The sequence below is a fragment of the Gossypium hirsutum genome, chromosome D08 (assembly GCF_007990345.1).
Source record: "Gossypium hirsutum isolate 1008001.06 chromosome D08, Gossypium_hirsutum_v2.1, whole genome shotgun sequence".
Classification (NCBI taxonomy): domain Eukaryota; kingdom Viridiplantae; phylum Streptophyta; class Magnoliopsida; order Malvales; family Malvaceae; genus Gossypium; species Gossypium hirsutum.
In genome coordinates this window covers 56,108,888-56,130,468 of record NC_053444.1, presented here as the reverse complement: position 1 = coordinate 56,130,468, position 21,581 = coordinate 56,108,888, and the positions used below count along the sequence as shown (strand labels likewise).

Below are 21,581 nucleotides of genomic sequence, written 5' to 3'. Positions count from 1 at the left end.
CCAACACTGCCACTAACAAGTCTTTTAAATTTTAACTATGGTTAGTTTTCATTACAAACATAGATTAACTCCTCTAATTACCATACCTAACTCAAACTCCTGACATTGATGGCCGTGCGAGGTCGACACGTATCTTCCATGGCCCTAGCTAGTTGGTACACTTTGTTCTTTTCTATTTCTTAGAACTCATCACACTGCACCTTTAACTCAATAATTAATTGCTTTAATTAATTAATTTGGTATCATTAATGATAATGTAACTTTTTACCTCTAAACTGGATAAGGAGGTTTACATTCAGCTCTAGATTAATTTTGGTGTCTATATTTTTTGTTGAGTTTATTTTTAAATTTGCTAATTAGATTTATTTTGATCTCTAAACTTAAAAATTAAAACAAAATCTAAAAGTTTGATAATTTAGTATTCTAAATTTGAAAATTAAGATTTTTTTAGATCATGACGTGGAATAATCTCATAGTTTTAATAACCGAACTCATGGTTGAATAGGTTAGACCACTAATTCTCAATTCAACTAGTTCAATTGTCAAACCAGCAATAACTAAAAATTCTCAAAAATCCAAAAAAAAAAAGAGTAAAAAGAGAGATAAAACCGGTTTTACTTGATTTTTTTAAATTTTTATGAATTTTTTAATTACTGTTGGTCTAAGATTCGAATTTACTGAATCGAGAATTGATGATCTAACTTATTGAAACATCAATTTAATCATTAAAATACTAAATATGACACTCGAATATTGTACGACATCATCATCTAACTTTTTAAAGTGAAAATAGACATAGTTTTGAAGTTGAAACAAGGTTAAAAAATATATATAGATATGAAAGTGAAGTTGAAGAGGAAAAAATCACATTATCCCCCCTTTTTTTTCATGATAGGCTTAAATGAATAATACTTTTCAATTTGAGGAATAAAAGTCATTAACCCCAGGTTAAAGTTTCAATTATAGCAGGTTAGTTTCACAACAACAAATAATTGTATCTAAGAACAGTTGCGAAAGTGACATTCTTAATTTAGTTTATTATTTTAAAATTTTAGGGAAAATATAGTTCTCATATTCATGTGTTTGTTTACACTTGACTTCATGTTTTCTGCTAAATGTTTTACACTTTGAAAACGCGTAAAACATTTTACAAATGTTACCCTAGTTTGACCTTTCACTCATTTCACACTTGTTTTCTCAATTTCTCCATTCTCTTCTTTTCCTCCCATAAAAATTAGTGAACTATGTTTTTATTTTATGTTATTTAAAATTTTAATTTGTTTTATTTTTGAATTTATTGTTTGATATATAGCATCAAAAACAAAACCCAGGGTGGGCTGCTCTGAACCAAAACTGAGAATAAGCCTCCTTTGGATGCAACTGCATCTCAGTACGTTGGCTTTTTTAAGCTAAAAAAAATTGCAACTGAAATGTTAGTAAACGCAAGGCTGTTTGGAAAGCATTGTTCAGTAGGTTGAAAATGCAAGGCTGTTTGGAAAGCATTGTTCAGTAGGTTGAAAATGCATTTCACCTCACTGGAGGCTTAATTACAGACTGGAGCCTTTTGCTCCAGGCAAAATTTAGCAACTTCAGTTGTTTTTTCTTTTCCTCTTTTACCCATATCTTCTTCCGTTCTTCATCTTCTCTTCTCAGCATATTCTGTTTTGTTTCCTTTCTTTCTCTCTTTCTCATGCAAATCTACCATGAATTCTTCGCTGGGTCTTGGCTTAAGGCGATGGTCGTTCTTTGATTTCTAATATTTTTATTTTAATGAATTATGCTGATTGTCATCAAATTGAGAGAAAGTGTAGTAGCCGATGAAGATTACAGATTATCTACTGGGTTTTCAGTCATTAACTTGGAATTGTGGAATTGTGGATTATGCTGTTTTAATGAATTAGAAGATGAATTATGCTGTTTTTGTTGGATCTTCAGTCATTAACTTGGAAGTAGACAAAGAAAAGCATGCGATTGTCCTGCCTAGGAATTTTCTACTTGATAGAATAGTAATTCTTTTTCTGCTTCATGTTAACTGTGTTTCTTCTTTTGCCCTTTCCAGATGGATTTCCAAGAGCAATTCTTCAATGAACGAATCAAATTTATCCATGAAGCGAGGGATGAGAAGGAAGAAAGTTTTGAGAAGCTGCAACAGCAAGAGCGTGAGAAGGTCAAGCAGTCTAACCCCAATCCTTGAAATGCAGAGGAATACAGGCGCAGGTACATAATTTTGATACTTCTGTGAATTTCCTTGTGTAATTTGATTGATACTGGTAATCTTACAGTATGTGACCGTTTCACATAAAAATAGATGGTTTAATCTCATAAGATGAAATGCTGCTAGATATCTCTTTTCTGTTTACCTGTTGAAGTTATGAGATATTCGTGTATTTTTCTTTTCATATCTTTTGAAAAATTATTTGTAGGGCGGATGAAATTGCAAAATTCATAAAGTTCTAGGATGAAGAGATGCAAGCTTTTGTGACAGAGAGGGATAAGCTGATCAAAGCACACGAAAAGAAGATGGTTGGCATGAGAGAGAGGCATTGGCAGGAAGAAGTTGAGCTTGAAAAGGAGTTTGATGCTGAATTGAGCCACCTCATGGAGCAGTACACTCTAGATGGCTCAAAAGTCAACGCCGGCAATACTTGATTGTGGAATTGTAGGGGAATGCGATGGTATGTACACATGTGGTAAAAAAGACTTTAATCTCTCTGTTTCCTGAGGAAACTTCTGTGATGACAGTGAAAATTTCTCCATCTTGAGTTACAACTCTTAAAATAGTATGTTAAAAGATTGGAATATATGGGTAAAAAAAAGTTAAATCTAAAGTTGCATCTATGGTTGCCATATTATGCTTGTGTTGTTTGCTTAGACATGGTTCAAATAAGAACTTGGAATGAATCTACGATTTCTTTCCTATTATGTTGCAATGTTTTGGTTCAATGACATTGCTCTTTCTAGATTATGGGCTGCATCTTTCATACAACTTGAAACCAAAGCTAATCATATGTTTTGTAAAGAAGGAAATAGAAATAATGTTATTTTTGGCTCGGTACGAGGGCTAAAAATTTTGAGGGTGTAGCTAACTGTCAAATTAATAGAAGTTTCGAAAAATATTGTTTTTTGCATGAGCACTTTTTGAGAACAACTTTGTTGTGAACAATTTGTTACGCGCCTTGGCGTAGGATCTAGTCAATTTGTTATGCATTATGATGGAGCTATCTATGAAGCTGTTGTTCAGATTATGCTAAATACATTGCTTATTGAATCTCATCAAACTCTTTGATTACTCTTAAATCCTGTTCTTAGCTGTTTTTTTCATTATACCTATTATTTTACAGCAACCTTGAGAAAGAAAGAAGAGGCTTGATTCTTGCCGGTTTTTTCCCTTGATTTGGATTAACACACAAGTATGCTTTTTTTGTATGACAATTTTTTTTACATGGTTGGAAACCAAATATTCATTTGTTTGTATACGATAGCTTCATCACACTTTGATTGATTCAAATCTAAATTTTTGTGAACAAATATTGTTGTACAATATTAGTTGCATCTTCTAGTGTCTTTCTTTTTTGCAATATATAACTACAATTGAGTATAGATTGAAAATCGAGTCTATAGCTGTGTACATTTATTTGAAGAAGCAATTTGATTGTCAAGAGTTGTTCTAAGTACCTAGGGGCAGTTTAAATAAGAAAGATAGGAGAGATTAATGGAGATGTTAACTATAGGATTAAAGGTGGAGCTTGTCTATTTTTTCCTGGATTCAATCAATAAGTCTTTGTTTTGAATGGTTTTCTTTTGTTGCAAAGGATGGTGCACAGGATGAATTCAGTTTTATGCTGTATTTTAAAATGCTATGATGTATGTATGCTGATCTGCATTTTATTCTCTTGTGTTCTTTGTCTGGTGATGTTCAAATTGTTAGGGAGCTTGTTACAAATACTTTTTAAAATGTCAACAACATTTTATTTCAGCGTATACCTTTTTTTTTTATTCTTGCTATGTCTGGTGTTTGGTATTTCAGGCAGAGCTCGAGTCTTTTAAAATGGAATATGCAAATGCACGACTGGAATGTAATGCAGCTGATGAACGTGCTAATATATTGGCTTCTAAAGTCATTGGTTTGGAAAAGAAGGTACCAAAGTTTTAATGGGTAAATGTTTTCTCTCTTCTCCAATTTCATTCTATTCATAACAGAACATATATCACTCTTGACAATAATGCTGAAAGATCAGTAAGCTGCCATGTTCGTATATGCATGGTTGTAATATATACCACATGAAGGGTGTTTCTTGGACGTATAGTAGAGCTGCAACGTTTTTAAGTGCCAGTTTAACTTAAGTAGCTCTCTAATCCTTTTTTACATTTGATTTGATCCTGTTATTTTCTTGTTTTATATGATATTATTAGCATTTGGAGTTTCTTACTTTATTCCATTGAATATATTTCTAAGGCCAAGTTTCATTTCTGAACTTCTGGTGTTAGCAGAAAAGGTTGGATCCTCCTGCATGTTCTTGTTATTTGTATTCCATAGAGATTGGATCTATAAAGTTGCTCTCTCTCTATTTGCAATGCAAAGTAAACTGCAGTGGAGCATTTCTACTATCTTCGGGTGGAGGATGCTTGTATATATCTTGGATTTTATACCATCCATATACTATAAGGGCATGGTTACATTTTAGAAATTCCTTCCATTCTTCAATTCTGGTTATAAATTATAAGTACGAGGGTTCAAGATATTTAAAAGCACTATTTTTTTATCACCTGATTTCTTGAATTGTTTTGTATGTTTGTTTTGTTTCAAGTTAGATTCATATTTGAACCTACAAGAAAGTACCTCACTTTTTCTTAGCTTTACTGATAATTCAGTCTCAAAGGATAAAATAGTGTAGTATTGCTATATGGTCTGTATAGTTGACCTTCCAATAGTTGTAAAAGGCTTACATGTTATATTAATCTGTAATCCATATATAATTCCTTGCACCAGTAATCTCAGTGAGATTGTATCTTATACTTATGTTGTTACGAAGCTGATATTACCGATTTTAAAAAATGTTTCTGGCATGTGAACAGGCCTCTGAGCACTTATGGCTGAATTTAATGGTGCACCAGTCCCATCTGATTCACTCTCTTAGTAGCTTGTTATTGAACAAATGCAGGTATTGTAGCATAGCAATTTCTTAAGACACTTGAAGTTAAAAGGGGTTGCAGTTTTGGGGTTTCCGACATTAATAAGGGTTGTTGTCCACATTTTGTTTATTTGTTTGGTTTTTCTTTTTCAGTTAATCAGCATGCTTGTATTAATCCAGATGCAACAGTAGTTGGATGATGAATGATATAATTGACTCGTTCAAGCTTTTGATGGTTTTTGAACCATGAACAATAAGAAATGAATCAGATATGTTGATGAAGAATTGAACATGTGGTTTCTATTGGATTTCTTCTGAAATTAAGAAATGAATCATTTTTCATTCATCATTGCATTGCTTCATCTTTAGCTCAAATGTGAATCATTTTGCATTTTCTCTTCTGATGAAAATTCCAATCTATTGGACAAATACACTAGTGTGATGTTGGAAACATGGATCTAAATTTGAAGTGTATGCCTTGGGTTTCAATATAAATGAAGTAGAAATTATATATTTAAATTTGATTTATTATATAAATGGTAAGAATGAAATGAAAAGTATAAAGATATGAAAATATGAATGTTACATTTAAAAAAATATTTTATCTAATTTCTGTTGAAATAATGTTTTGATTGATTGTAGGTTAAACAGGGATTTAACAATTGCTAATGTTATAAAGTCATATTTTGACGTCTTTAATCTTATATTATAACTCCAATGTTAAACTAAATCAAACTTAAAGTTTAAGTTAATTTTTATCACCCCCAATGTCTTATAATATTGTTCAAATTAGTAAAACATTTTAAAGGATTTGGTATGTAGGTAAAATTTCATACAAAGATAGATAACGGAATTAGTTCAATTGAGTAACACTGTTAAACCTTCTTGTTAAACTGAGCTGTTCAACAACTTATGGGCTAAGAATTAGTAAAAACCAACAGTAGCATATTTATGTAATTGTAATAATTCATTTTTAATTATTTATTATTGAAAATAAATATAATTGTACTAATTTTTAATCATTTATTAATAGTGTAATTGTTAAATAATTTTAAAAACTTCTATTATATATCATTTTTAATTTAATATTCTTAAAAGTCATTTTCTATTTTCACCTCACCGCTACAAAACATACACTCCACCACTGTTTCTAATCTCACTGCTACAGTAACTAATCTAATCGCTAGTGTAATTAATCTCACCACATTTGGCCCCAAAATATAAATCTGACTCTAACCTACAACTTGCGGTTGTTTTGAGACCTTAGGGGCTTCACAGTGCCCTTGCTTAGTGCTCACCATTTGTTTTCGCTTTGTTCGCGGCACCACAATAAGAGCCGCCTCCCTCAAGAAGAAAGCTTCGCCATTCTTCAGTTCCACTGCAGTCAGTTTCTTTCGTCTTTGTTTTACTTTCTGATCCTAGGCTTTGGGGCCTGCCCTGGAGATGCCTTCAAAGTCCAAGAAGCAATCGAAGACGCCTTCAAGGCAATCAAATTCCGACCTATCGGCTTCTCCACGGACACCGTCGGTGACTTCTCTTGATTCAGAAGTTAGTGAAGAAGATCTTAGGTGCTCCATTGACGAAGTTTCGAAGCAATATCCTTCTCTTATTGGAAAATCTGCTTTCATTGGACGAGTTAATTATGTTGATTCCGAAACTAGAAGCTGTAAAATTTGGTTGTCAGAGTCTTCTATGGTCGCTTCTTATCTCGCTCCTGGTTCATTAGTATCGGTAATTCATTATGACTGTTTCTACTTTCTAGTATGTGATAGGAAATGTTAGTAACTTTTCAAGGATTGCATTCTTACCCTTGCTGCACCACCGCTTTTCTGCTGCTGAATTATATTCTAATCCCATTGCTAGGTCTCACTTTCTGCTTTGAAGAATAAACATTCAAATGGATTTCCTTTAAGTTCTGTAACAGATGAATATACTCTACCTTTTGGTGTTGGTTCGGCCAATGAAACTACAAAAGAAGTTGGAAACTACTTTGCACTTGCTACAGTTTTTCCATCTTGTAAGGTTCGAATGACCATCTTATGGTAGTCTAACTCTCTTTATATACTATCTTCTCCTTTTTTTGGTATGAATTTAAACAAAAGTTAAAAGGAAGCGGATGCTTCCGCTACTGTTATACCTAATGTAGATGCATTACAATTAAATAAAAGTTGGTTACTTCTGAAAGGATACGGGTAACTACTTATGAAGTTTATGTGGTAGAATATATTTCAGAGGGTCCGTTGGGGCTGCATATTTTGTTAAGGCGAATTGATGGATATCATATAAGTTGTAAATTATGGACTTGATGCTATGTCTCTTAACTTGCACCTTCTTAATTTTGGAAGCTACAAATGGACTTGATGCTATGCTCTACCTTCATCTTTTTCTTTCTTTCCAGGTTTTGAAGAATGGAGTCAGATTGTCTTCAAGCCTTTCATATACACTGGGTTCTCCCTCTTCTGGCAGTATCGTGTTTGTTTACCCTATTCAAAGTGAATTTCAAACTGGTCTTATAAATGAGAGTGAAAAGGGTCATAACCCAAATTCTAATTGCCTCTCATTGTATAGCTGCCAGCAATTGCATCTGGAGCTGACTTCTAAGAATACAGTAAATACAAGCTATGATATACAATCTAAAATGGAATTCTCTACAGGGAGAAGTCATGATCGATTTGAGAATGGAATAACATCTTCCCCTAAGACGCCATTATATCAGTCAAAGCTGAGTTCTCTTCATTCTGCTCAGGTAGATTCACCCTTTTGTGAAGGCTCTGCGTCAAATATCTCCAAACCAAATGGTTTATGTGTTGATTCATTTGATGTTAAAGAGATTTTAAGGGATGAAAGTTCTAAGAAGCTACTAGAGACCTGTGCTACTTCATGGTTGTATTCACGAAATCTATTGCGTGGAAATATTGTGGCCATTCCAATTCTTTCGGAGCTTTGCATTTTCTGTGTGATAGGTGCTGGTATCAGTAACCAAGATTTGGCAAATGGAAGTCATCATAGCTTGCCCCCACAAACTCTTGAACCAATGGAGCATGTGAATAGTGCTTTTGTTGTAGACCACAAGACTGAAGTATACTTACGGTCATCATTGGATTTGTCTTCTGAAACTCAAGCTGAAAGACCTTCACCGTGTGTGCAAAATGACTCTGGCAATGTGAAAACCATTATGGAGCATGATATTCCAGATTTGGGTGGCTTGTCTAAAGAATATGCAATATTGAAGGAAATCATTTCCTCATTGGTGAAGAATGCTTTGTCAAGGTAAATGATATAAATTTGCTCTTGCTTGTTTACGTTTTGGAACTAATAGTATTACTGAGTGGTCTGTTATATAAAATACTAATCTATTCTGTGAAAGTTTTTTGTTTTCCATATAAATAACTATTATGATGTTGAAATTGTCCATTAAAATGAAGATTAGGCATGTTGTAATGCATAGAATGTATTTGTTTGTAAAAAGGTAAATTACAAAGGATCAGATTATGCACTAGCTGGTTAGCATCAGGCTCTAAAACTTGTTTACCTATACTTGATGAAAGTTTGGTCCATGATCAGCTAACTTGAATGAGGTTGTGAGGGCTAGACAATCGAGCCTGTGATGTAAAATCTATATATTATGTGGGTTTCCATTTCCATAACATGGAAAAAATCTCTTTTTATCTTTTAATTGACTTTGGCATTTTGTTGTTACCTATACTTGATGAAAGTTTGGTCCATGATCAGCTAACTTGAATGAGTTTGTGAGGGCTGGACAATCGAGCCTGTGATGTAAAATCTATATATTATGTGGGTTTCGATTTCCATAACATGGAAAAAATCTCTTTTTATCTTTTAATTGAATTTGGCATTTTGTTGTTTTAAGCAGTAAAGTGTTCTTGTTGCTATTTTCTAAGATGTTGGAGTTCACTGATGCATTCATTCACAGATGCTTTTTGTTTTTATCCTTTTTCTCTCTTTTGTTTCTATCCTTTTTCTCTCTTTTGTTTCTCATAGTAAAAGTTAAATGTTGATCACTAATGTAACTGTTTTAGTTTTGGTTTACAAACTACAAAGGGAGTGCTTATTCATGGCCCACCTGGAACGGGAAAGACTTCTTTGGCACGGATATGTGTTCATGATGCTGGTGTTAACCTCTTCTGTGTTAATGGACCCGAGATTGTTAGTCAATATCATGGAGAAAGTGAGCAAGAATTACACAAAGTTTTTGAGTCAGCTATACAGGCTGCACCTTCCGTGGTTAGTTTTGTTCTCTCAAACTTTTGGTTAGTTTTGTTGGCTTTCTTCACTGTGTGCATTATAACTCTATGCTTAGTTGTTGTGACTTTGTGACACCATGAAGTGGATGAACAACAAATTCTTGGGTGTAAGACGTTGTAGCAAAATGTTAACATGTCAATTTTAACCCCTCAGTTTTATCTTTTGAAGGAAAAAATTGAAGGTTATGTCTTCTAAGAATCATTGCTTATCTCCTGTACCTCTTAGATGCATCCTAACCAAGTTCCTCTCTGTAGGTTTTCATTGATGAGTTGGATGCCATAGCTCCTGCACGGAAAGAAGGAGGTGAACAACTATCCCAAAGAATGGTTGCTACTTTGTTGAATTTGATGGATGGGGTTAGTACAACTGATGGAGTACTTGTGATTGCTGCTACCAACAGGCCTGATAGCATTGAGCCTGCACTTAGACGACCTGGAAGATTTGACAGGGAACTTGAGATTGGTAAGATAGAATATTTTGTCTTTGTGATATTAAATTTCATTACCTTGATAATTTTTTTAATGGTAACTCTTCTTACATTCACATGATAAATGACATCATCTACTCCATCTCAAGTACTATGTATTATTTATGATGTTCTCACAAACTGATTTGTTGTGGGTAAAGTCTAATTCAGTTATAATTTAATCAAATATCGAACAGATGGAGTTGTTTCTTGTTTATTTTTCCTCAAAGCTTGCATGGAGGAAGAAATGGAAAGATATTTGAGTTTAGAAATTTCTCTTAGTAGCTTAAAATATTAAGAAATAAATGAATATAATAAATATTCAAGTCTGGGAACTCTTAGTGCACTTACCATATTCAAGGAAGCCTGTGGTATCATAAATGAACTTAGAATAATAGGTTTTGTTGTTTCTTTTGTTGTCCATCCAATTGGTGCAAATACAAGTAGCAAATCTTTTTCCCTGATCTCTGATATGCTTAGATTGATAATTCATATGCAGGTGTGCCATCTCCAAAGCAACGGCTAGATATACTTCGTACTCTTCTCAGAAACATGGACCACTGCATTTCAGATATGCAAGTTCAGCAACTTGCCATGGCTACACATGGTTTTGTAGGTGCTGATCTAGCTTCCCTTTGTAATGAGGCAGCTTTAGTTTGTCTTAGGCGCTACTCTAAATTTAGAGTTTCTTGTCGTGGTTTGGGATCCTGTGAAATGCCAATAACATATGTAGGCCAGTCAGGCAATAATATGGAAGGAATGGAAGGTGGAAGTGGTTTAAGAGACATTTCATCTAGTTCTTCAGATTCTGCATCCTCTTGCAAATTGCCTGATTCTACTGAGATGGTCTCACAAATAACAGCTAGCATCCAGAATGGCATTAACAATAATTCTGAAGGACTGTCTTTGGTGAAAGAAAATTGCCTGCTAAGTTTGGTGTTTGAGGATTTTGAAAAGGCCAGGATGAAAGTGAGACCTAGTGCCATGCGTGAGGTATGTGACTAGAGATATAACTGTTGTTTGGGGAAATCTTTTCTTGCAATTTGTTCAATGGAACTGGTCTCTACTATTGTTATGACAACACCAAATAACAGTTGCCGTGTACACAATTTTATCCTTCCAACATGATTTTAGAATATTTTAACTAAAAAGGATCAAAGCTGATATTTCTTAGAGTTGCAAATTGATTTATTTACCATGTATTCGACCCTTTTTCTCTACCTTCAGATCATACTTGAGGTTCCAAAAGTTAACTGGGAAGATGTTGGCGGTCAAAGGGAGATCAAAACTCAGCTAATGGAAGCTGTTGAATGGCCTCAAAAACACCAGGATGCATTTAAGAGGATTGGTACTCGGCCTCCCACAGGGGTGTTGATGTTTGGACCTCCAGGTTGTAGCAAAACCCTCATGGCTCGTGCTGTGGCTTCTGAGGCTGGATTGAATTTTCTAGCGGTGAAGGGTCCAGAACTTTTCAGCAAATGGGTTGGTGAGTCTGAGAAGGCAGTAAGATCCCTTTTTGCAAAGGCAAGGGCTAATGCTCCGTCAATCATTTTTTTTGATGAAATTGATAGCCTTGCTGTAACTCGTGGGAAGGATAATGATGGGGTTTCAGTTTCTGACAGGGTCATGAGTCAACTTCTTGTTGAGTTGGATGGTTAGTATTAGATGCTAAGCATTATTTCTCTCATATATTTATGGTGCTTTCATTCACATATATATATTTTCTCATATGGGATATAAATGCTCTGTAGTTTTCTTCTTGTAGTATACTGACTGGATTAAAATTCTCGCCGTTCTAGGTTTGCATCAAAGAGTTGATGTTACTGTTATTGGAGCTACTAATCGACCAGACAAGATTGACCCTGCCCTTCTAAGACCAGGTCCTTTCTTTCTCTCTCCTTCCCTGCCACTGTTGATGCACAGGAGAGTGCAGCCAACATTACAACTTTCTAGTCCTTGTATGGCATGAACATGTTTACCTTCTCATATTATCTAACAAAAGATTCATGCAGGACGTTTCGATCGACTGTTATATGTGGGACCACCAAATGAGAATGACCGTGAAGATATATTTCGCATCCATTTGAGCAAAAGTCCTTGCAGCTCTGATGTTAGCTTAAAAGAGCTTGCTCATCTCACGGAGGGCTGTACTGGTGCCGATATATCATTGATTTGCCGGGAGGCAGCTGTCATAGCTCTTGAGGTTTGTGAGTTCAAGCTTTGTATTTTGGACCTTTCTTTATCATTTTTTATTTAATGTTAAGTTGGAATCAGGAGAGCCTTGATGCTGAAGAATTAACAATGTGCCACATAAAAACTGCAATCAGACAAGCACGGCCATCGGAGATTCAGTTGTATCAAGAGCTATCAGCAAAGTTTGAAAGGCTTGTTCACTCCAGCTCTGTGGAAAAGAACTAGGATCTCTGCAGTGCTCAACTAGATTGACTGGGTTCACATTTTGGTAAACATTTCTTCTTTTACTTCACTTTTCTGGATATTCTGTCAATTACACTGAGTAGCTGTGATGTAGCTCTCTTGCTCTAACAATCTCAACATGCGAAATACGCACAGCAACTGAATATATATAATCAATGAGAACTTGCATATTTGCATATGATCTTGAATCTGGGTTTCTGTCAGATTTGGCATTACTGTATATGTGATTTGTCCTTAGGGACTAATGTTCTAAAGCTAACCATTGCTGGAAAGATTTAAAGGAACTATATATATTAATCCAAAAGAGCCAAAGTGCTAAAGCTCAACTGTTCCGTATCAGATCTTATAGGATGGCAACCCCTTGCACTGTTTCTGTTTGAAGAAACCAAACTATAGTGATCAACACACTTTGTGACATAGTTGAAGGCTTTTCTTTTTTCTTCCTGTTGGTGGGGTTTAGAATTTGATAGCATCAAAATTAATAAAAAAACAAGTTTGGTTTCTATCAAGGAAAGATGACTTCTTTGATGTTATTAGTAGTTGAAACTTTGGAGTTCTGTAGTATGAATGTGATTGAATCAATGTGGTTTGTTCTCTCAATCTAAATGCAGGCAGACTGTAATAAAGCCCGTCTCAGAGTTGTTTGGTGGCTTGGCAAAGCAGCCATCATAGGCTCAGAGAATACTTTCATCAAGAACACATTAAACAAAATGTCCAGCCCAGTCCAGTGGCTGTGGAAAGAATGGAGCAATTAATATGTGCATTTTATATCAAATGGAGTTAGTTTTGGCAGTGAGATGGAGTTTCAGTTTAGCCGTGTCTGGTTCAGGATTTTTGCAAGTGCTACCAATGCTAGAAGATGCAGTAGAGTAGAATGGATTTATGGAAACCCAAAATTTTGACTTGGCTTGCCTTGTAAAATGTAATAGCACGTCTATTGATTTGTAATTTATTGATCTTCAGAGTTCTTTGAGGACCCCTATAAGTTTTATCTAATAACCTAATTTCTACTTAGAACAGTGCCAATTTCCTTATCTACTATAATTATTTCCTTTAGATTAGAGCTAACAACAATTGAAATATATATTATCTATTAATTAAGTCCCAAAACTTCAGTGTCATGAATCAAGTATAAAATTAGATATAACCATTAAGAAAAATTCAAAAGTCGGTTTTCCTTTGCACTGCTACAACTTGATAGATCACTGACAGCTCCAAATTGAATGCCGAAACAAAAACCCAGAAGTCCTACGAATCAACTTTATTCATCTACCTCAGACTTCACAAAGAACTCGATATAAGCAATTCGACTAGGTTGTTGATGCTCAGCAGAATCAATATGAGGATGTGAAGTAGCTGATCTAGCAACTGAAACCAAGTGTTGAACTTTCAACATCCCTCCTCTCCCAATGGTCAGTTTACTTCCTCTGTTATCTTTAATAACACTGCTGGGTAGATTCGAAGTTGTTGCTCGAAGAAACTTGTATTTATACCTGCCAAGTTCCAACACAGTAACAGATGATATTGGTTTGCTCAAGTGAAATGGTAAGTATATAATATAAAGAATCAATTGAAAATAAACATACCTATAGGATACTTGGCAATCACAGTGAAATGCAATCACAAGATCCGTATTTACATAATAGGTGAAATCTATCTGCAAGAAAGGATGAGTAGTTTAGCTTCCGAGTGGTCAAAAACCTCAACGGATGTGGAAGTAAAACAACACCTGCAAGTCTCCATGGCCTTCTCCTTTAAACGTAATGCATGGGGGGTCTGGCTGTAGATTGATCTGGATGCTCGACCCTGGCCATTCTAGATCATCAATTGCTTCCTTTAATGCTGCGGACTGAATAAAAAACTACGGTTGTAATTTGCAGCTGTAAGAATTGGTTGAACCTAACAGGATCTTAAAGCAAAAGTGGACATTCCAACCATGTAGTATCATCTTCTTAATAGAAGACAACAATGGTGTCTGGAAAAGCTCAAAAAATCCATTACATCAGAAATTTAGGTGTACAAGGGGTTGAAGCAGCCATTAACCATGCTTTGTTCTTTCTTATATGATATGATCACACCACGAGCATACAATACCTTGACAGTAAAAGTAAGTGGTGTGCTTCCGGCAGGTTCAAAGTTGTAGTCCCATGAAATTGTATCTGGAATTCTTGTCCTGATTTCCGCATAAATACAAGCATCAAGTGAATCAACAGACCTAACAATCATTGAAAAGAAAAGAAAAAAAAAAACAGTCACGCCAGGAGCTGAGTTTTTAAATATGCAGAAATCAACTTAATCATGGATGAGAGTTGACCTTGCTCCATTGACTTATTTAAGTTGAAATTAGATACAATTGGAAATTCATACCGTAGTTACCGGAGTTATTCTCAACGTTGAATTGAAATTCTATTATATTGAGATGCTGATAAAGAAAGAATATGATTTATATACTTTATAAGAAGCTGCATATCAGGTCCTGGGTATTGAATCTCGATCATACTTGAACGTCCAGGTGCAGAAAATGAGTTCAAACAGTCGACAAAGAGGCCCAAGCTTACTCCAAATCGTGGTCGCCCTTCAGCATGATATTCATAGCGAACGAATAGCTGAAAATAGGAAAGGAACGGCTGAAGCTCAAACAGCTACAGATTAACTAAAATAAATGGGGAAAAGGAGAAGAAAATGAGTACCTCACGTTGAAGATAAACTTTGGCTTGAAGACAACCAGTATCCTCCACGATCAAAACGACACCATGCTCTGATAATTCCACCACTGCGTCCTATGCTTATAGCAAAAATAGCAAATTGAAATCCCCAAAACCCTAACCGTAAATTTTCAAAAAAAGAAAAAGAAAAAAGAAAAGAAAGAGACCTGATGGCGTTTCCATCGAACGGCAGAGAGTGCGTCGACCATACCTTGGACGTTGTCCAACTGGCACACCAGATCCGGCGCTTCTGCTTCTACTGCCGACGAGCTCATCTCTTCCCCAATCTCTCTCTCTCCTTGTTTTCCTTTCCCGCCAATTCCCCTTGAGACCTGAAGGACCGGTGATCTACTAATCTTTTCCAGCTCAGCAGCTTTGAATTTTGTAAAATAAAAGATTGAATTTAATTAGTTTGGCATTGATACAGCCCTTCATATCCGCTTTTCCAATTGTATTGGCATCCATAATATATATTTTGTTCAAACACCAAACCAATTTCTTAGACACCGGCCAACTTGAATTTCTACTCTTTTTTTTATGGGATGAAAATCAGAAAACCTAGCATGCTTTGAAGCAATGCATAAATATTTTAAGCTAGCTATTTAACAACTCATATATATATTTATATTTATTTATATAGAAAAACAAAGAATTGCAACTCTTATTACAACACGAAAGCTGTAAAGACATCCTCAACAAAAAAAACCAAAACACCAACTTAGAAAAGAGACACTCCGCCAAAGATTAACCAAAAATATCATTATCATTTACTGATAATCACATGCTATATACTTGAAAAACTATTAAGTGAACTCGAGTCAGCCATCATGTCTTGCAAAGAAACGTCAACACACATTACTCAGAAGACCACATTCTTGCTGCTGGGAAGATCTTTTGAGTTTGCCCTTGATCATCTTGGACGACTTTCTGATTAGGCTGCCAGTACTATGATCACTATCAGAAGCACAATTCCGAATATCACCAGGAGCAAGCATGCCTGCCCAAAAAAAATATAAACATATTAATTCCTTGGAATGAAGGCGGCTTTGTATAGGCAGGTCAGAAGACAGCTTAGGAAAACCCCACACAAGTCCTATTATTACAATTAAAAGAAGGAAATACCTAACGTCTGTTTTAATTGTGTTTTACATGCAATGCACAATTTTAACTTCATAAAATAAAAGAAACAGAGCATTGTATGTTACCAGAGAAGAATTTGATCTCTGGCTCTTTGCAGCTTTCACGAGATGGGATTTTGCCTGTGAAGTGGCAGCCTGGGAATTTTCAATATGGGTCCCGATGTCATCTGCCCCACAGACAAACTTTCAGTACTTCTCTACATGATCCAGAAGTTGAGAACAGCCATAGTTAACTCAATACAAATGGTTAAATATTTTTTTTACCAATCATAGTTCCCTGCTCATGAACTAGCACAGCAAGATCTTTGAAGATCTCGTTCACCTCACCAATTTGCTGCTGAATTTCTTGAATTCCTTGTTCTCTTTCGTCAATGATAGCCTCATTAAATGCAATCTCATTATCCAGCAGCACAACCTCTTGTCTGCAAGGAAGAATACTCAAAAGCTAAAGGCTGCAGTTGGACTATCAAATTCATAAAAATCAACAATAAGATAAAGCAACAGATAAACAGTCTAAACAAATAGCTTCCTTGTATCACACAAGGTTTTTCTCTTAAAGTTCTCTAGACAATACATATTTTAAATATGCATGGAATGGAGAAAAGAATATGATTATAAACCTTTCCATAAGCATCTAGGAAGCACAACCTAGGATCTTTTGATTAGTTTTGATGCTCCAATCTTATAAAGGCATATTGATATACAAGCAGGCAAGTATGCATGTAGACACATAGACGCCAGAAAAAAGAACTGGCACAGAGGGTTCATACAAATCCAGAATTTATTTAGAAAAATCAAAAGTGATCCAAACAGCCTGCAACATGCAATGGGGATGGCTTGCTAAAAATCCTAAAGAACTTACCTTCTTTCAACAAGAAGGGCTCGCTGTTCAGCACTTTTATCAGAACTTGCATCCATCTCCCCTGCCGTGTAGCTGCATATAACAGGAAGAAATCTCTAGTATAAAAATAACATGCCAAAGCCTAAAGCAGGATTGAAGAGTAACAAGTAACAATTTAAATTTGCAACCAGTAAATGGCAGAAATTTCAGTATTCAATATAGAAGTTTTTATGTCATTTGTCAAAACCACGTTGCTAACGACTCAATTTTCCATGTATGCAATTAACACAAACACATAGAACTCACTCTGCCACACATCCATGTACATGTAGGCCCTCCCGTGATACATACCTTGCAGGAAGAGCTGACTGGGGAACAAAAGGGGAATATGAAGTTTCTCTTTCAGCTGCAAGCCGTTGAGCCTTCTGAAACTCTTTCAAAACTGCTTGAAAATCTTTTGCAAGTTTGGCATCTGTTATCTTTTTGCTTGTCTACAATTACAAGGAAACAAAAGGCATCAAATTCTTACTTCGTATGACTTACCATGAATTCAAATAAATAAAAATAATAACAACAAACATCACAGCTGCTTTGCTTGGTTGACATAATCAACCAGAAACCAAACTTACGCTAACTTCAGCATGGTGATCGGTTTCACTAGCTTGTTTAAGTTTAGCCGAAGTGTCCTTCACTAATTGCCCAATATGTAGCCTTGTTTTATGCCTGCCAAGTGAGACATATCAGCTATACTGCCCACTCACGATATAATTAGCATACCGAAACCCACTCAAGAAAATAGAAAGAAAGCAACTGTTTCCCATGCAATACAAGGATGCAGATTACTATATAATCAAGAAAATCCAAGATTAAATATCAAAAAATATATAAACTATCTCGAGAATCGTCACGTTCATCCAAGCGTAAAAGAGAATTCTCTGGTTTTCTCCAAAAGGAAGTCATATTGAACTAGACCAAGGAAATAATTTATCATCCCTAATTGGACTCCCTCGAAAACGCAATTGAACAAAAGTAAACCATAATTGTACGTATTTTGATTCCAAATTAAACAATGATCCATTATAAATCACGTGGACAGTCAAAATTACAGTTTTTCTCGGAGCTCAGGGGTGTCCTTGGGAGTGCCAAGGGTATTGACGAGTCGCTGGAATGTGGAGACGGCGGTGTTGATTTGGAAAATGCCAGAAGCCACAGCTTGCGAAGCGTCTTGCTTTCCGTTGATCATGTTTTGCCTCGACGCAAATGACCGTCCAGCCTCCAGATCTTGAAAGCTCATGATTGCTCCTTCTCTATATCTGTCTTTGTAAAAACCCTAACTTTCTCGAGAAAATTGGTGTCAAAATTTTCTAGAGAAAGGGATGGGAAAACAAAAAGACCAGAAAAGAGGGGATGTTCAATTGAACGGTTAGGAAAGACGATGGAAATTGGGTGAAAAAAAGGAACCTAAGAACAGGGCGAGATTTGAGGCACTGTAACACAGCAATTAAAAAAAGAAATAGAATGGAATTTGACGTATTCAAAATATAATTTCCTTTTTTAATTCCTTTTTTTAAGTTTTCAAACAAATCGAAACTCTGTTAAATACATTATATATTTTTTATTATGTCCATCATGTTTAGTTTAATTGTCCTACTCAATTTTATAAATCTAAAATATTCTTTATTTACTTTACTCCGACAATGTGAAAAGTGATGTAGACGGTGGGGTGATGGAATGTGTACAGCTGACTTGCCACCACGACTGGAGCTCTTTTTTCTTCTTCAGCACGAGTGGGCTCATTGGTTTGTTGATTAAAGGCTTTTATTTTTATTTTTATTATTTGGGGGTCCCTATGAATCTGGATTTTGCTATTATTTGTTTTTAATTTACGCAAGAAAAAAAAATAATGTTGATTTAATCAATTGGATTGAAAATTAGTTAGTTATCGATTCAGTGAGAGATATAAAATTAATTGATTCGTAAATCAGTACAGACTGATTGTAACGAGATAAAAAACGATTAAACTAATGATTGAATCAATTTTTATAATTTTTTAACATTTATTTACTTTGAATCATTCGAACCAATCGAATTGAAAATCGATGACCTAATCGGTTCGACCACCAATTTGGTTTCAAAAACATTTATAAAAACCTTGATTTAGTACTGTATAAATGGATGCATTTTAAGCTTAATCTAATTTTAGGATATGTTTGTCTATCATGTGTTTACTCAATTGGTATTGCCGCTATTACAACAATCAAAATAATGTGGGTTTGAGTGCCCTTAGACCTATCATTTTCTTCAATTTAAGAGTATGTTTGGTATGATAGAAACTGACCACCTTCTTAAAAATTTAATAGGTATAAGAAAGTGATTTTTGCATTTGGTATGCTAAGAACTATTAACAATCTTGTGAATGCAACTTTCCTGTAACGACCTATTTCAGTAGTGTTGGGAGTTAAAGTTATGGGATCACAATTACGACTAGTGAGTCAATATATATTAGTTAATTAATATTTATATGGTATTATATATGTCGAATTAAAATTTGGATGTGAAATTTTAGGGTTCAAATAACTAATTAAATAAAAAGGACTAAAGCATAAAATATACAAAAGTTGAGGTTTATTAGTAAATGTGTTAAATAGCTATAAGAAGGAAATTATTGGACTTAGTGGGTAATAACACCAAATCTCTAGTTACGGAAGGTTTATGGAATTGGTTTTGTTGTAAATATAATGGTCTTTAAATGGCAGATTAGTAAATTGGAAATTAAATTAACTTAAGTGGTCATCTTCTTTAATTTTTCTCTTGGCCATCGAAAAGCACCAAAGGAGAGGGGAATTGAAGCTTCGGTTGTTGAAGGCCTTGCATGTAAGCATTTTAAACTTTTATTTCTAATAGACTCTGCATTTTCGGAACCCTTTGAAGCTAAACCAAGCTACTTGGAGGACTAATTTGATAAAATACAATGAATATAGGGACTGATTTTTTTAGGCTATTCTTTGTGCTGGAAATGTTGGTTAAATTATTAAGTTTTATGGTATGAAAATTTATTATATTGAGCATGGATTCTTGCTAGTGTTAGTTTTCAAGGATTTGAATGTTATAAATTAAAATAGTATAGTGTTAGTCTATAAATTTGCAAGAGTTAGGGACTGTATAGAATTATATATGTATATTTGGTTAGCTAAGGGATTGGTTAAGGAGGTGGATTAATTAAGTTTCGAAATAAGGACTAGATTGTATAAAAGTCAAATATTGAGGGTAAAAGTATAAAATATGATTTAAGGGTAATTGATTGAATTGAAATAAATTATGGTACTCAAATTGAATAATTGAATCAAATTTTTATATTTAGATCAAGAAAAGAGTAGATTGGGCATCAACCGTGGACAGGAAAAGGTCGTCGAGTAGTTGTCTCCGATCCTTAGCATCTATCGTATTCCGGTAAGTTTGTAGTCCATGAACTCGAACTCGAACTCTAATTATTTATTTTAAATAAATTGATAATTACTTTCATATCTTAAATATTTTTATATGTATATGCAAATGCTTGAATTATGAAATGAGGATATGTGGATTATGAAATTACATATGTATTTGTCGGTTTTATTTGACTAGTGCTGGGCGCAAAACATCGTCGGTTTATCCAACTAGTGCTGGGCACACAATTGATATCATCGATTTATCCGACTAGTGCTAGGCGCAAAACATCATCGGATTATCTGACTAGTGCGAGGCACACCTATCGTCGGTTTATTCAACTAGCGCTGGGCGCAAAACTTTGGCACAATTTATCGGTTAGGCACCTAGTGCCAATAACATGTTGTTCAATATGATTAATGTTTAACTGATCCCTTGAAAATTGTTGGTAAATAAGAGATAGCATGAAATGTATATGATGAACTTCATGGTAAACTATGTGGTAATAACCATTATATGTTAAAGGCTCTAAACTTATGGATTGTTAAATACATATGTAGTTCTGTGTTACTGAAATTATTCATTATTTAATCATTCGTTTGCGTGCAGGTTAGGTATTTATATTTTTTACCGTTAACTCAGCATCCAGCGATAATCCCGAACTCAATGTTGGTAATATTCTCTTTTATGTTTTGGCATGTACCTAAGATGTTAAGGTCATGATAAATGGTCATTTTGGTGTATAGTTGATCTTAGTGAAGGTTACATGTAGTGGATGTTGTTATGTAAACTTTTGACTTATGCTTTGTTCTAATACAAATGCTTGTATATAAATTATAAATGATTATATGTTTTCCTTATGAGTTTAACTCTTTGGATGTGAATTTTACGAGTTGAGTAGCTTGGATGTTGTATAGTTTAATGTGGTAAATAGGATTGAGGGTTATTGATGTTTAGGTGTATATATGTGTGTTTTGGTGGAAGATTTTGCATGTTATTTGTTGTATGAAATGTGGTCTCAATGAGAGCACATTAGTTAGTCATTTAGGTAGTTATTAATTGGTATGTTTTGACTTGTTTTGAAGTGTATTTGGTGATAATTTAAGGTTGGTTTTAGGATAGAATTGATGGACAAGTTAGGTGTTAAGTTTGCCTAGTTTCTGAAGCAAA

General features: G+C 34.7%; 3 protein-coding genes and 1 long non-coding RNA gene across 7 annotated transcripts; 2 read left to right on the top strand and 2 right to left on the bottom strand.

Annotated features, from left to right (window-relative positions):
* The first annotated feature begins 6,219 nt into the window (after positions 1-6,219).
* LOC107933568 (calmodulin-interacting protein 111) lies at positions 6,220-13,314 on the top strand. Of its 4 annotated transcripts, none has more exons than XR_001693656.2 (11): positions 6,223-6,863; positions 6,996-7,154; positions 7,531-8,402; positions 9,173-9,377; positions 9,653-9,860; positions 10,364-10,857; positions 11,092-11,518; positions 11,664-11,744; positions 11,877-12,067; positions 12,192-12,325; positions 12,912-13,314. XR_001693656.2 is itself a non-coding variant. In XM_016865816.2 (11 exons), the coding sequence occupies exons 1-10, from the start codon at positions 6,576-6,578 to the stop codon at positions 12,280-12,282; spliced, it is 3,069 nt and encodes a 1,022-aa protein (XP_016721305.1). In that variant the 5' UTR covers positions 6,232-6,575; the 3' UTR covers positions 12,283-12,325; positions 12,912-13,314. The 4 variants fall into 4 exon arrangements, 2 of the variants coding, with proteins under 2 accessions (XP_016721305.1, XP_016721306.1); XM_016865816.2 differs by having other exon boundaries at positions 6,232-6,863; positions 12,139-12,325; XR_005916881.1 differs by lacking the exons at positions 12,192-12,325; positions 12,912-13,314 and having other exon boundaries at positions 6,220-6,863; positions 11,092-11,388; positions 11,487-11,518; positions 11,877-12,068.
* A 60-nt stretch (positions 13,315-13,374) lies between these two features.
* LOC107933569 (uncharacterized) lies at positions 13,375-15,409 on the bottom strand. The gene is made up of 7 exons (XM_016865818.2): positions 15,173-15,409; positions 14,991-15,080; positions 14,752-14,906; positions 14,395-14,515; positions 14,030-14,149; positions 13,887-13,957; positions 13,375-13,793 (listed from the first exon to the last, which is right to left on the bottom strand). The coding sequence occupies exons 1-7, from the start codon at positions 15,278-15,280 to the stop codon at positions 13,562-13,564; spliced, it is 897 nt and encodes a 298-aa protein (XP_016721307.1). The 5' UTR covers positions 15,281-15,409; the 3' UTR covers positions 13,375-13,561.
* A 197-nt stretch (positions 15,410-15,606) lies between these two features.
* On the bottom strand, positions 15,607-18,404 carry LOC107933571 (syntaxin-22). The gene is made up of 7 exons (XM_016865819.2): positions 18,092-18,404; positions 17,615-17,708; positions 17,337-17,476; positions 17,007-17,078; positions 16,409-16,566; positions 16,211-16,311; positions 15,607-16,002 (listed from the first exon to the last, which is right to left on the bottom strand). The coding sequence occupies exons 1-7, from the start codon at positions 18,277-18,279 to the stop codon at positions 15,937-15,939; spliced, it is 819 nt and encodes a 272-aa protein (XP_016721308.1). The 5' UTR covers positions 18,280-18,404; the 3' UTR covers positions 15,607-15,936.
* A 246-nt stretch (positions 18,405-18,650) lies between these two features.
* LOC121219875 (uncharacterized) lies at positions 18,651-21,245 on the top strand. Its single transcript, XR_005916883.1, has 5 exons — positions 18,651-18,784; positions 19,812-19,859; positions 20,347-20,435; positions 20,610-20,788; positions 21,021-21,245. It is a non-coding gene; the product is annotated as an uncharacterized lncRNA (long non-coding RNA).
* Positions 21,246-21,581: the final 336 nt, after the last annotated feature.